This window comes from Pipistrellus kuhlii, unplaced genomic scaffold, assembly GCF_014108245.1.
Source record: "Pipistrellus kuhlii isolate mPipKuh1 unplaced genomic scaffold, mPipKuh1.p scaffold_m20_p_5, whole genome shotgun sequence".
NCBI lineage: Eukaryota > Metazoa > Chordata > Mammalia > Chiroptera > Vespertilionidae > Pipistrellus > Pipistrellus kuhlii.
The window spans coordinates 47295209-47311286 of record NW_023425551.1 but is presented as its reverse complement, the minus strand read 5'-3'; the positions used below and the strand labels follow the sequence as shown (position 1 = coordinate 47311286).

At 36.3% G+C, this 16078-nt stretch overlaps 1 protein-coding gene across 4 annotated transcripts in view; it reads right to left on the bottom strand.

The window, feature by feature from the left end:
• Positions 1-615: 615 nt before the first annotated feature.
• The window catches only part of CEP162 (centrosomal protein 162), a 65277-nt gene continuing 49814 nt past the window's right edge, over positions 616-16078 (bottom strand). For 3 of the 4 annotated variants that reach the window (XM_036414479.2, XM_045572763.1, XM_036414482.2), the window contains 6 exons: positions 14347-14559; positions 12702-13348; positions 9741-9882; positions 8763-8861; positions 6897-7031; positions 616-1522 (listed from right to left, as the gene is read on the bottom strand). In XM_036414479.2, coding sequence (XP_036270372.1) covers positions 1316-1522; positions 6897-7031; positions 8763-8861; positions 9741-9882; positions 12702-13348; positions 14347-14559 — 1443 coding nt within the window. In that variant the 3' untranslated portion in view covers positions 616-1315. Of the gene's footprint in view, positions 1523-4070; positions 5352-6896; positions 7032-8762; positions 8862-9740; positions 9883-12701; positions 13349-14346; positions 14560-16078 lie in introns of those variants that run through there. The other variant, XM_045572762.1, reaches the window with a different exon arrangement.

The window sequence follows — 16078 nt, the reverse complement described above, 5'->3', positions numbered from 1 at the left end:
AATAATAACCAAAATAGTTTATAATTTAAATTAAGATTCTTTCACATAAAAAAATAACAAGTTATAATGCTTTTTGTACCCTCTTAGGAAAAGGACATTAAAAAATGCTGAACATTGACATTAATTGCATTTCTTATTATTAATTTCCACATTTCACATTTGCTATCAATAATTCCGCCAAGACCTATTTCACCTGTCCTTTATAACAGTGCTTCACATTGTTATATTATTATTGTAATTATTATTCTAGAACTGCATTTATTAGCCTGTGGTTGAGCACTTGGAACGTGGGTAGTCCAAGATGAGATGTGCTTATAAATGTAAAATATACCAGAATTTGGAGACTTAGGTATGAAAAAATAACAAAAACTCAACTTTTATATTCACATTTTGAATATATAAATTTCCAAAATTAATTACATTTAAAATAAAATAAAATATGTGGCTCACATTAATTATATTTCTGTTGGACAGTACTGGGCTGGAACATCTTAAAACAAAGTGGCTATGGCTTTAATTGACTGGAATCTTATACACACAATATCTGCTTTTGGAAATGGGAATTGCAAAGTAAAATAAGAATATGGCTGCTTTTGTGCATACTTTTAGTTTTTCCTAATAAACCTATATTACCTTTTAAATAGAGAAAGTAAAAATGTTATGTTCAGTCTACAACTCAAAGGAGTTACAAAAAATGAAGTGGCATTTAAGACAAGTAGCATAAAACAATAAACCAAACCCCCTTATTACTTGTATATTTTGCACTTATAGCAGGTAAAAAAATGAGGCACGTAGAGGTGGGAGTGGAAATCTGGGTGTCACAGGTAGTTCACGGTCCACTGTACAGAAATTATAATTCTTGTTCAAGTTATTGTGGAGACTCTCCTGCTCGGTGACTGGGATGTGGTTGTGCAGCCACTGTGCTCACACCCTCCCTGCGTGTCCATGAGGAAGAGGAGCTGCTTTTCTGGCACTGACAACGGCAGAGTAGGTGCAATTTCCTTTTCTTTTCACATCTAGTAAAAGTGAGAACTTTTACTATGAAATTCACTAATTCTAATCTCGTCATAGAGATTTGTCCGTAAATTATTTAAAACGTGACTGGTTAAAGATTTTCAGTAAAATATGCTACAATGCTTTTTTTTTTTCTTTTTTCTTATTGGTTAAGAGCAGTTTATTTCGAAATGTTGCTTTTGTGCGGTTTTCTGGGAACATCCTGGAACAGTGGTTTTCATCAGCCTTCTCTGATGAGGCACGATCCCAGCCACCACGCAGCGGGCCCTGCCGGGAGGCCCTGTGACGCCTACAGTCCAGGTTAATACTGTGGTGCGCTCACTTCCTCCGCTAGGGCGACGGGCACCACCACCCCCTGCCGCTGCAGCTCTCGCAGGACATCCAAGATCGAGTCCAATTCTGTGCGGAACTTGTCCAGCTCACGATTCTTCAACTGTGCGAGTCTTTTCCATTTCTCAATCTCTTTGTTTTGCTCAGATTCTACTACTTGGTGTGTCTGCTGTATTATCTGTAAATTAAAAAGAAATTCCATATCAGTGTTGGAGTTCACGGGGGTGGGGGGTGGGGAGGGGAAGGGGGAGGACATTTAACAATTTCGAAGAGCTGACGTGGGACAATATGGACAACAATAAAGCTGCGGCCTGGGGGAGAAGTGGGGAGCCCCACTTATCGGTTTCACTGTGTCAGCAAGGCAGGATTATAGATAAAAAATTATACTGAAGATGTTTAGCATGTTTAACGTTTGGAAACATTATTGGTTTTGTTGCCCTAACTAGCTTTTGTATGTCTAGCTTTCTAAGGTTTGTAATGCTTGTGCCGAATGATTTTCTTAAGGTACTTGACAGGGTACCCTCACTTCACCATTGGCCCCCAAAAGCAAGGCAGTCTAGTGATAGTAGCAGGGGCTCTGAGGCCAGGCTGCCTCCCACAAGCTGTGTGTGAACTTTGACCAAATTGGTTTTTTGCTTTTTTTGTTTGTTTGTTTGTTTTGTTTTTTTACTTATCTATGCTTCAATTTCCCCATCCTGTTTGTGTTGGCAGAATTAAATGAGTTAACATGGAACAAGTGCTTATAAACAAGAAGCCTGGCACATGGTAAATGCTACATGTATGCTTTTATCACTATTTCTAGTTCTAGAATGATTGCAATGACATGAGTTGTACAGTATATGAAAACTGTCTTGATTGCATCTCAAGGGTTGTTATGAAGAGAAACAGCTTTTTGGATATAATTTCTGATGCTTTAAATGGTATTCTTATTCACAGCTCAAAAAAAAAAAAAATACTGTAAAACTCCCTAGCAGAATTAGATACTAAATTTCCCTCTTCTTACCACCTTCACCTGCAAGCTGACACAAAGCACTTTTTCATGTACCCTGTTGACCATTTAAATATTTTCTTTGGAAAATGTCTATTCAGACCCTTTACCCATTTTTAATTGCATATTTATTATCTCTCTTGGTATTGAGTTATATGAGTTCCTTGTATATTTTGGATATTAGCCCCTTATAAGATGTGTAGTTTCCAAATACTTCCTCCCACTTCATGTTGCCTTTTATTTTTGTTGCCTTTCATTTTGTTGATTATTTCTTTAGCTGTGTACTTTTTAGCTTGGTGAAGTCCCAATAGTGTACTTATTTTGTTGCTTGTACTCTTAAGTCTCATATCCAAAAACTCACTGTCAAGGAGCTGTTTCCCTATGTTTTCTTCTAGGAGTTTTATAGTTTCAAGACTTACTTGAAGTCTTTAATACATTATGAGTGATGTAAGACAGAGATCTAGTTTCATTCTTTTGCATGTGGACATTACCTAGAATCAGCTATCAAAGGGACTATCATTTCTCCATTGAGTATTCTTTACTCCTTTATCAAATATGTTAACTGTACATGCATGGATTTATTTCTGGGCCCCTGATTCTATTCCACTGGTCTATGTGCCTCTTTTAATGCAAGTACCATACTTTTTGAGTACTGTAGCTGTGTAATATAGTTTGAAATTAATAAGTGTGATCACTACAGCTTTGTTCTTTGTTAGGATTGGTTGGGCTATTTGGAGTCCTTTGTGATTCCATATGAATTTTATAATTCTTTTTTTTTCTAATTATAGGCATGTGCTACTTAACGAGTGGAGATACGTTCTGGGAAATGTGATGTGAGGCAATTTTGTCATTGTGCACACATAACCGAGTACATTTATACAAACGTAGGTGGTATAACCAAGAGCTTGGATTAATCATAATTTCCTCAAGCACAAGTGAGAGAACAGGATTCATTTTCCCTGAGCACACAGGGGTTGTGGCTGATGCAGGTGAGCCAGGTGGTAGAGGTGAAGTCGCTTCAGCATAAATACTCACGATGACCAAGAATAAAAAGCATTCGAGTTGGAAAGAAGGAAGTAAAAATGTCATTTTTACTAACCAGTTTCAGTTAGTGGATGGAGTGTCTGCCTATGGACTGAAGGGCATGTACCTTGGTTGCGAACACATCCCCAGTAGGGGGTGTGCAGGAGGTAGCTGACAGATAAGTCTCTCTCATGGATGTTTCTAACTCTCCCTCTCCCTCTCTGTATAAAATCAATAATAATAAAAAAAAAAGTCCTGTGGCTAGGACTTCCAATACCACTACAACCAGCTGACCAAATGACAGGAGCGGCCCCTTGGTGGTCAGTGGGCTCCCACAGCCAAACTCCCGCAGCCAGCCAACCTCCCATGGTCCCTCCCCCCTTTTCCCAATCGCAGGCCAGGCTGAGGGACCCCACCCGTGCACCGGGCCTCTAGTGTTGAATAAAAGTGGTGAAAGTGGGCAACCCTGTTTTGCTTCTGATCTTCAAAAAACATATTTTTGCTTTTCACCATTGAGAATGTTAGCTGTGGGCTTGTCATACAAGGTGGTTATTAGGCTGAGGTATGATCAGGTGGGGGCATGAGTTCGGTAGGGCATTGTCTCACCTCGATTGCATTTTTCAGTGTAGTAATTGTAGTATTCAGTTCTGTGACTTTTATTTGGTACTTTCTTATTTCACTTCGTTCATTCGCTTTTTGTGACTATTATTTTGAACTCTTGAACAGATAACTCACTCTGTTTCCTGAAGATCTTTTCCACAGGCTTTATCTTGTTCTCTTTTTTTGGGACTATATTTCACTATTTTTTTTTATGTTTTCCTGACTCTGTTAGTTTCTATACGTTGGTAAAAGAGCCACCTGCCAGTCTAGAAGGAGGGTGTCATGTAGATGAAGCTGCCATCAACTCTGCCTTCCTTGTCCTAGTTCTTGGTTTTCTCTTAAATTTTTGTAATTGTCCAAACAACCTATTTTATGTTTAGTGGTTTCCATTAGTTAGGAGTACCTATGTCAGTGTCTCAAAGGGGAGGATCTCAGCACCTAGATTCAGGTAGACTGGAAGCCAGACCCTCAGGCAGCATCTAATAAAGTATGCAAATATATACTGTCCAGGGGGCCAACAAGGCAATATATATTTGGGTGGCAGCCACAAAAATTGAGGTGCCAAATGAGGGTGCAAGCTCCTTTCTGGAAGATACTGGCAAGTTGTAGCAAGGCGAGAGGAAGAGTGTGAAGATAGCTCTCACCACCCTGGTCCCTGGAGAGTATTTCAGCAGCTCCTAGGTGTGTGCTGCATTAGATGGCTGCCCCCAGGCCAGTGCTTAGATAAGCAGAGCTCTTTCGCAGAGAGCCCTTGCTGCCTCTGCATTGCGCCCTGGAGGGGGTGTACGCACTTGGCCTTTAGGGCTGTTAGTTTGCTAGAGCCTCCTGGGTCTCAGGGGCACAAGCCCCCGTGGCCTTACAAAGCTGAGTTCCGGAGGTTCATCTCTCAGGAGCAGATCTTAAAAGTTAAAGTGCCCAATGTGGGTTTCAAACTCTTTACTCCTCAGGGAAAAGATCCGGGTTTGAGCTTCCTCTTGATTGTGGTCACTAGCTGGAGGTGGAGGCTTTTGGTGAGATTTTGCCTTAGCTTACTTTGTGTAGGAGTTGTTCAGCTAGCTGCTTTTTGTTTTGTTTCCCCCCTCCCTCTCCTTGAGGAAATTGTTCTGCACAGTAGCTAAAGATTTAGTGTGTCCATGGCAGGAGGTGAACTTTGCAGTCACAATCTGATCTCCAGTGGCTGAGCCCCATAGATTCTGCCCTGAAATCTTTATGAGGTGAGACCAAGTGGGCCTCCTGGGAAGCAACCCACAGTGGTGGGCAAGTTGGATGTTCATCTTGGGCTCTTTTTCCCACTGGAGGAAATGTAGGCCACAGAGTACCCTCTGGTGCAACGCTATGCTGGCCTGTCAGACTGTGGCTGCTCCTCTTACCCTTTTAAGGCAGTGCTTCTTGGTCTCTGTGGAACAAAAGAGTACTTCGAACTCACCTATGTTTTGAGTTTTCACAATTGCCTTGTTTATGAATTGTTGGTTGCTAATTGGTGTTTTTGTGAGGGAAACTCAAGTCAGAACAACCACTTAGATAACATCTTAATTTAGCATTTTACTATGAAACTGCAATCTATTACCTTCTCTAAGAATCAAATATATTTTTAAAAGCCTACTGCATTTTTGCTTTAGCAAACAAAACAGTCAAAATTAGAAAACGAATTGCAATAATAAAGGTTGTCCCAAAAAATCTATTCATCTTAACAGCTAATAGCTCCATTTTGGAAATGAAATGTATTTTAATGAACACTACCTTTATAATTATTCACACTGTATACAATTTTGTGACACCATATATTTTTTAATGAATACATATATAACATTATTACATTTATAAAATAACTGACATTAGGCTATATATAATAAAGTATGTAACTATAACAAAGCAAATGTTTAACATATTTATCAACAACTTACAACCATTTTCTAAAATAGGCATTAAAAAGTGACACACAAAGGTGGGTTCTGGAAAAATGATGATACACTGATACCTTAACTCTACTGTGGATGATCATTTCTCGGTATGCAATGTGTTTTTAAGAGAAATTCATAAATAAGAGTAAGAATGAGAAATTTCATTCATCTTGATAGGATTAAACAGACTTACGGTTTTTCTGTGGAACTTAGGTCAGTCATAAAGCTTGCATGGATGTGGTGATTTTTATTTGCAAAGAGTATTTAACTTACACTGATTTAGACTGAATATGTGCCACCCTCATATCCCTTCTTATGTTGAAGCCCTAACTCACAGTGTGGCTGTATTTGGGGTAAGGAACTACGGTAGTTAAGTCTACATGAGGTCCCAAGGGTGAGGCCCCAAACATAATTAGATTATGACTGGATTAGTGTCCTTATAAGAGGCACCAGAGAGCTTTCTCTCTATTTTCCCTCTTCTATCCTGCAGGGCGCACACTGAGGAAAGGCCCTCTATAAGCCAGGATGAGAACTCTCACCTCACTAGAAAATGAATCAGCTGTAACTTCCATCTTGGAATCCTAGCCTCCAAACTATGAGAAAATTAGTAGTTGTTTTTTTAAGCCTCCCAGTTTGATATTTTGCTGTCAGACCAAACCGAATAATACATTGTTCAAGCAAAGTTAAATATCTGCACCAAGGCTAGTGCCCAAACTACATCATCATGTCCTTCGGCCATTTTTAAATTTCCATTAATTCATCTGTTTGTGATTAAGTACAGTAATGGTATTACTAGTGCTAGGCATATAAGAACCTGATACAAGTTGTGTCTCTATTTCTTCATAAATAGGGTAAACCAATCTTCAGGTATTTGAGATTTAAAGTAATTTTTCTCTGAAAAGCTATATATTATTAATAAGATCAATATATAATGGAAACACTACAAAGTAAATTTTGCTAGGGATGACAAACTATAGCAAACTGGAGGTACTTCAAAGTGAAGAACTCTACAAATATGTACATGTGATTTACTACTTTACCTGTTGAAGTTCTTGCTCTCTTTGTTTATGTCTCATTTCCATCTGTTTAATTTTCTTTTCTAAGCCCATGAAATGTTTCATCTCTGGGGTATGGTTCTCTTTGGCCTCTCTCAATTCTTCTAAGAGTTTTGTAATCTAAAATTGAGGTATGAAGTTAAATGAAAAACTATGATAAGGAAGTAATTCATTTTTAACAGGTAGTCTTAAGAAGGAAGACTATTAACCACATGTTTTTTTGTGTGTAAAATTTCACTAGATAAGAGGCTTCTTGTCAACAAAGATATTTTAAGTTGTTAGGATAATTAATAGCTTTCCTTCCCTAATCCAGGAAGTGAAAGGGTCATCCTAGAACTGAACTGACCTCACAATCCAAAAGGCTTCAGATACTTGGCCCAGCTTTCCCTCCCACATATGCCAGGCCGGTTTATGTCATTCAAAATTAAGCTGGACGTTTATCTTTGGTGTATTTAGCTTTGTTATAAAGTATTTAATAGAGTGATTACTTTAAGATTAAGTAATACAGAAAAAGTTCAGTAAATATAGATCCTTTCTTTATCAACGCCCTATAATCCTATTTGTAATTCTCTTCTGGATCTCATAATTTTATAATTCATTCCACAAATAAATGTATGCATAAGAAATACAGATAATGAAGTAATAAACTTTCTGTGCTTGCTGCTGTCTTAGGTTGCAAAGATGAAAGACACATGGGAATTGCAGTTAGTGCAGTACCTCTTTTTTCTGATTATAGCACACAGAGAAAATGGTAACATTTTGTCACCCGAGAGTTAAATGGAGGATCTTTATATTGGGTTTGATGGAACAAATTACTTTTATTTTCTTTATATCACATAATTATAACTAGCCAATATAAAAAAACAAAATAATTAACATATCAAAATAGATAAAATTAACAAATTCAATCGGTTTACATGGAAACACCCACTACCTAATAACATTGATAATACTAAACGTACACACTTCCTAAATTAGTTTTAAAAAGGTGAAAATACAAGCAAATTGAGTCAGAGGTGAATCAAAATATTTTTAAATGTGAAACATTCCTCACCAAAAAATAGATATGCAGACTTTAATTGATGATTTGCAGAAAGATCAGCAGAAATTTAGCTCAAAATAAAAAAATACAGAAAATTTCTTTTGTATCTACTTAAATGCACCTTTAGGGGTAAAATAAAAGTTGAATACTTTTATTTTTGCATTTTGGTGAATTTATTCTATGTTGGTAACTGAATACATAAGTAAAGATTGATAAAAAATGCTTCCTGTTACTTAAGTACTATAGAAAACACTGGTAATGACCTCAATGTCCAATGACCAGGCTTGGTTACCTCAGGGAAGTTACTGTATTTAATTTTTCTTAAAATCAATTTTTTAATTTATAAAATGGGAATAATAGTACCTAAGCTTTAGGGTTATGGTGAAGAATCACAAAGAGCACAGTGCCTAGTATATACTTAAAGTAAATACTTAAAAATTGATAACTCTTATTGTTATGATGAGTTTTTGAAAAAAATCTATTTCCTGTAGTTATATTATTGGTGATCTAGCATCACTGTGATGATTACTTTACCTATTTGCTAACCAAATTAGTCATAGATGGTTAAAGCCATTTCTGCATTAAGTACTAATTTTACTTACTAAAAAACTACCCCAAAAATATCAATAGATGGAAAAAGCAGATTTTCCATAAATAAGATATTAATATTATCTTGACTGTGGTATTTTTAGGTTATGTCTATTTGTACATTTAAGTTAAAAAATTAATGCAAAAATGTGAATATGATTGAAATGGCTAAATTGGCCAAGATAAACTTATATTTGGCCAATATTTTTGTGATTTCTTACCTCTTTCTGTAGGATTTCTTCTCGAACTTGAGAAACCATAAGAGATTCTTGTTTATCTTGCAGCTCATTAACTTGATTTTGGAAATGTTTTATAAGTACCTAGAAAATTATGATAAAAGTTCTGAGTTAATAAAGTTCTTTCTTGAACATTATTTGAAAAATATAAGAAAACCAACTAATGACCTAATATTTTAAAATTACAAAGTTCTAACCTAGAAATAGGCTGACATAGAAATTAAATTCACTGAATTAAACTCATTGAATAAATTTATCATTTTGTTTCTTTCAACATTTAATATAAAACATCACATATTACAAATTAATGACTATGTACCTACATGGCTTTTTTATCTCAAGTATTTTTCTCTTGAAGCCTTTAAGATAAACTTCTATAAAGTGTGAGCATTCTTCTCTGGCCGGTGTGGCTCAGTCTGTTGGAGCGTCATCCCATATACCACAAAGTATTGGGTTTGATTCCAGTCAGGACACATACCTAGGTTGCAGGTTAGATCCCTGATTAATCAGGGCAAGTGCACATGTGGGAAGCAACCTATCTGTGTTCCTCTCAGTGGAAAAATCAATAATGATTTTTAAAAAGTCTAGGCATTTTGAAGAAAGTGGCCAATATTTTCTCTATACATTGTGATTAAGTAGAATAATAGTTTTTATTAAAGAGCTATTGACTAAATAAAGATAACACAAGCCTAATATCTGTGAAATAAATGTTAGTCTCATACTTTTAGACAAAGAAATGGAAATAACACAAATACTTCCATCAAGAAACTGAAAAAACGTAGTAAAACATTAGAATAGTTAAACATATGGCAATGACATCCTCATAAACACAAAATCAAGCCAACAATAACATTTCTATCAACATAACAAAGTGAAGTGAAAATATTTCAAAATTAATATTCTGATAACAGCACTGAAAAAAAATCACATTAAAGTCTAAGAAAGTTTATTAAAGTCACCTACCTCTTGAGTGGCTATTTTACGATTTAGTTCAGCTACTTTGGAAGAGGAATTTTCTACTGCGTTTTGGCAAAGGAGTTTCTCTATTTCCCTTTGATGAGATGCTTTGAGAGAGGTGATGTGTGCTGCAGTGTCTTCCTTGACCCTTTAAAGCAAATGAAAGAAAACCACACATAAAAGCAGCTCCTCAACCTTTAATTAAGAGCTAGCACAACAGCAGTGTAAGAAGCAAAGGGAGAGGGCACTGTATCCACTGCATTGTGCTAGGCCAGTGGTCGGCAAACTCTGTCAACAAGAGCCAAATATCAACACTACAAGGACTGAAATTTCTTTGGAGAGCCAAATTTTTAAAACTTAAATTTCTAACGCCACTTCTTCAAAACAGACTCACCCAGACCCTGGTATTTTGGGGAAGAGCCACACACAAAGGGCCAAAGAGTCGCAATTGGCTCGCGAGCCGCAGTTTGCTGACCAGAGTGCTAGGTAACTCACACAATACTTATTGCCTAGAACCACTCCACGAGCCACAATTACTGAGTTTAGGAGAGAGGAGTGTATCTAGGATTCAGATCAGTAAGCTGCAGACCTGTGGTTCAAGCCAGGCCACTGAACCTTAGAATCCAGGGCAGGTCTTCCACTCTACACCCAGCATGGGGCTGCACTTTCTGAGGGAATTGAAGGTTCTAAATGTTCTGTTTGGATTTAAAGCAAAGGATCTGTCTTTTAAGAATGACTAAGATTTCTTGACCAGATTGTTATTTGGATAATCACAACTGTTTCCTTTAAAAACTCCAATGCTTTGTCTACGCAACATTCTCCAGGTTCTGGCCCATGCATATGACTTGGGCTAGTTGCATGTGGTAAGAATAAATTATTTTTACAGTAATTCTCAGGACACAGGATAATTGAACCTAATTAGTTTGCATTGTTAAGTATGAAAGACTATTCATTTGTCTCTGTGACAAAATTTATGTATTCAGAGGCAGTTTAGTAAATGGTAAAGTTACAACTAAAGAGCTAATACATTACTTATAACTAAGTATTTCCTCTCTTATTGGAAATATTTGAAAATGACAGGATTTTAATCAAAGCAGATATGTTATTAAGCATCAACAATGATTTATTAAATAATTCCAAAACAAACAAATATATATCAGTTGCTCATTTGATTATATGAAAATCTCTTAAATGGAAACTATGTGATTAGGTCCTAAGAAAGGGATAAAAATCTGAAGTACTCATATATTATAGTGCTCATAAAAAAACAAAATTTGATGAACAAGAATAGATGTAGGGACAAACTGGTACTGAATCTAGGGCCAGGGAAGGTATTTCTTGCTTCTCAGACCCAGAGCTGTCTGAGAAACAGATGAACAATATTCAAAAATTTTATTTCTAGGAAAGAATGTGATTATTTACAAATAGCTTCCTTGATACTATCACATTTGGAACTATAGGAAAAAAGTTTCAACTTGAGAGCAATATCCTTACCACGATGACTCAATGAGAGGTGACTACCAATCAATCAATAAACCTCAACATATTAGGTACTATCTGTGCTCATTCTGTTTCCTATGCTCATTCTTCCTAAAGTCTACCAGGACCTACCTTTTCCTTAATTCAAGTACTCATTACACACTGTGATGCCTTCAACTCTGTGTTCCTTGAGTAGTCAAATGTATTGACATCCTAATCTTTGAAGGGCATAACTGTATATTCAATATATAATTTATATATTGCTTCATCAACATTAAATGACATTTTTATAACATGACTTATTTTAACTCTCACATTCAAACCTATTATTGTGTTTATTGGTTGTAAAAGAAGTATACTCCTATGTCAGTTCCCAAGGAGCTACAAGATAGAGTTATGATTAGTGCTTTCATGATATATAAATTACATAAGAGCTTAAAGGCAGAGGCAGGCAATTTCCTGGGAAGCTCTAGGAAATATTTTGTGGAAGAGGTAGGACTTGAAACATGAACAAGCAAAAGGCAGTGAAGAAATTCAGCAAGTCAGGCTTAGAAAGTCTGACTTTTGAGGAGGTAGATTAAAGAGAAGTCATGAAATAATTAAAATGAACAGAAAAAAAGTTAGTAAAATCATGGAGGTTAAGGGAGGGAACCACTCAAGAAGGTAGCACAGTGGACGATGTCAAGGTCAACGAGGATGGAGAAAACCCCACTGGTCTGGGAAGTCATTACTGAGAGCCCAGGGGAAAAACAAGAGGCGACTTATGGAAAACTGGTACAGAAAGACAGAGAAAGGGACCAGAACTTGGTGTGATCAGGCAAAAAAATCTGAGCATGTTGGAAACTTCGGAGGAAAGATAGTACAATACTTGGAAATTCTGAGGAGGAAAGATGAATGGATGTGACCATAAGATTAATTTGGAAGAGTTATTTTGGAAAAAAGGAGCCTGACCTCTTAGAATAGGGGTGTCAAACTCAATCAGAGAAGGGGCCAAAATCTAAAATCCAGCCTAAATCATGGGCCAAATGGTTTACTGGACAGTCATAAACTGTCATTGTGATGGAAACGCAGCGGAGTGCAGTGATGACAGCGCGGTGCGGGCCACATTGCAAGGCCTGGCGGGACGGATTTGGCCCGCGGGCCTTGTGTTTGACACATGTGTCTTAGAATGTTACCCCTTTTTCCTAACAGCTGTTTTTGACAGTAATCTTCCTATGGCAATCACAAATAATGATATTCATTTGCAAGAAGGCCCACTAACACCATTTGAATACATGCAGAAAGAAGACTGGTCAGCCAGGACATGGTGTGGGTTCACATGGAGATTCAGATACAGGTTCATCAGAATCTGGTTCCAAAATGAAACGGATCTATGCTTAGCAATGCAATACAATTTCTTAAAATTCAGTTCAGCGTATAACTAATTATCTAGAAGAAATTTTAAAATGTACCTTTTTGTCTCCACATATTAACAAATGCACATTTTACCTTTTTATGGAATTCTCAAACTGGTTCATAGCTATGTCAGATTTCATCTTCAACTCATTCCTCTCCACAATTACTTTCTCCAGTTCATTTTTCAATCTGCAGTTTTCTTGTAAAACCTCGGAAATGTGGGAATCGGTAAAAGTACGTGGTTGGTAAAGCTTGCCATCCAGGGTCCCAGGGAAGGAGTTGGCGTTTCCTTTACCTGGGTGCGAAACATCCTTCTTTACCCTTTTTGCAGTTTCCTCCCTCCCCTTCGAGTTCTGACTGGATAGCATCATCCTTCTCTCCTTCTGAAGCTTCTCCACAGTTTTCGAAAGGTCCTGTATTTCTCTCCCCTTTGCCGCCAGCTCCTCGTTGAGTCTTGCCAGTTTAGCTTTAGCATGAGCCTGTTCCACTTGGAACTCGATGGACTGGAAATCTTTATCATCTCTATTTTTCTTGAGTTCTAATTCAGCATTCTGTTGTTTAAACTTGTCTATTTCAGCTTCAAGGTTTTTTACAGTGATTTGATGGGCTGCCTTAATGTCGTCAAGTTCCTTCTCTAGTGCTTTAACCCTGGAAGAGTTGTCATGTTGGTTCTGAGATGATGCCTTCAATTTGTGGGCAAGTAGCTGCTCCTGCTCCTCTAGTCTCTGTTCATACTGAATCTGAAAAGAATCCAGGTAATGTCAAACCACTGCTAAATATTTCATTAGTTACTGAAGCCCTGTATCCTTCCAGGACCTGCCAATTCCTTTATACAGGCACTCATTACACACTGTGATGCCTCCAATTCTGTGTTCATTGAGTCAAACGCATCGGAGTCCTAATCTTTGAAGGGCACAACATTATATGGTCTCAATGTATGTGATAGAACTTCGCAATTAATGTTGCTTCATAAACATTAACTTACACATGCTTTTGTATCCCCAATGCTTATTCTAAACCATACAATCAAAGCTATTATTGTGTTCCCTTCTCTATGCAAATTGACAAACTATATATTCTTTGAGGATAAACAGGTAAATTGCTTTCTAATAGCAATTTAGAAATCTCCTATGGAGTAAGTTAAAATTTGTATCCTGGAGATTTTTATTATAAAATGATGAAATAACCTCAATAGAATAGATTACTCTGTGGAAAGAGGCACTGATAGTGTTTGCTCATTCATTCAATGAATATTTATTTTGCTATGACTGCTCGCCAGGCACTGGGCCAGATTCTAGAGATAAACTCAGTTCATGATTTCAAAAAATTCACAGTCTGGTGAGGAGATTGATATGGCAACAGTTCTGATGCCTTATGACCCCTATAGTAATGGGCCTTCGAACATGCAAATTTCAGTGGAAATATTTTCAAGGATAGCAATTAAAATATTTTATACTGAATATATATCAGAGATGCTTTATTCTGCCTTTTCATGACTTAATTTATAGTAATTCTAATATCATTGAATGGGGCTCATATAAAGATTATTCTGCGCTTGATTATTTCACATTTGAAATCAGTTACTGAAGGGGGACAAAAAAATAGGATGATTCTAGGTTGCTTTTGCAGCTGACACTCAAGGTAAAGGTTTTATGAGAAAGAATGTTTAGATCTATTTGTTAAGATGAGAAATAAGTGCCCATGGTCCATCTCTGAGCCCCATCTTTATGGCATTTACCTTCATTTTCTGAAACTCTTGTTCCATGGTACGAAGGCTTCTCTTTGCTTCTTCATCTTTGCCCTCCAGGTCAGCTTCTAGTTTTTTTATTCTTTTTTCCATAAATTCCACTGTGTTTCTATCTACTGTATCACCAGCTGCTGATGCAGCCAATATTAAAGCAGGTAAAGAATTAGGATATCTTCTCTTTAGAATTCCTTCCATTTCCTTAACCTAGTAAAGTATTTTTGTATATATTTAAGTTTGCAAATATATAATTAAGCAGTTTAATATAGATTATGCTAGATCAATTATGTCTAGATTTCAAAGAGATACTTGTATCATATCTCAGGACTGAACTGAATGCTCAGAAGCATACATTAATTTCAAATTTTACACCCTTAGATGTCTGATAAAAAAAATCCTACAGAATAATATCTAATTAATTACTGATGAATTTACAAAAATCCTCTTACATTCATTTGAAACAGATCTTGGGGCTAGTTTACTACTAATAATCAGTCTTTTTGAGGACAAAGCTCTTTTCCCTCTTTTTTTCTACAGATTTCCTCTAATGATAGTTATGCTGTCTGTTGACTGAAATATTACTTACATGCACATGAGTGTGAAAACTTATTGCAATAAGCAAACCATTTCCTGCAAGAATCTTCATCCTACCCTAACTTCCTCCAAAGGAAGTATAACCTACTTTAAAATGACTTTAATTAGGAGGGAGAATTAGATGACAAAAATAAATGTTCATTTGGTCTTTCTGTAGAAGAGAATGACACCAAGGTCCACAGACATTAGAGTTTGATTTTATATATTCATATGTGTGTATGCCTTCTTTTGTTAATGATATTATGGTTAAGATATCTCTGGAAAACATATACTAAAACAGTAAGTTCTTTTAACCATTTCTAGTCTCTGAGTATGCAATCAAATAAATAAATAGCATCTACTAGTAAGAGGCAGTCTGTGCAGCTAGAGCACATTTGCCGTTAAGACTGTGCCTCTAGCTTTATGACCTGTGTCAACTCCTCAAAATCTCTGCTTCATTGGCAAAATGGGGATGATAAAACCAATTTCATGACATTGATACAATTAAGTAAGGAACAAATGACCTTTATCTTGGTCATTTAGCTGAGTGCCCACCATCTAGGGTGGGCTTGATATTACTTTCTTTTATTTTGATCTGGTCTCAAAAACTACCTCCCTTAAGATAAGGAAGGTTGCTGGTGTTCAACATCCTGTTTATAAATTGAACATTCTTCAGATTAGATATTAAAAGGTCACATAATTGCAAAGTTAACAGCAGATATTTCCATTCATAAAAACTGCTTGCATATAACCCAATATAAATTGGGTTATATCCGGATACAAATATTGATAACTTATTTGTTTACAAAATTGTCAAAGCTTTCCTTCCTCTTTGGTATTTAAAATCTAGTTATTTCCATTAGATGTAAGCATAGAAGGGTATATATATACACATACACCAAATGTATTAAAAAGATCTAACGTTTGTTCTAACATATTTACAATGCATTCCTTTACAATTTTAAGAAATATTTTCAATCTGATTTTGATGTCTTGAAATGTATATTATATTTTTTGGGGGGAAGTCAGATTTTATTTGTACCTCCTCTAGTTTTGCTTTTTAATATTATTCTTTAATCATAATACTAGTGATACAAAGTAAAATTTTTTAAAAAAATTCTCACTTATTTTGAAATATCTATTAAATAAAAGC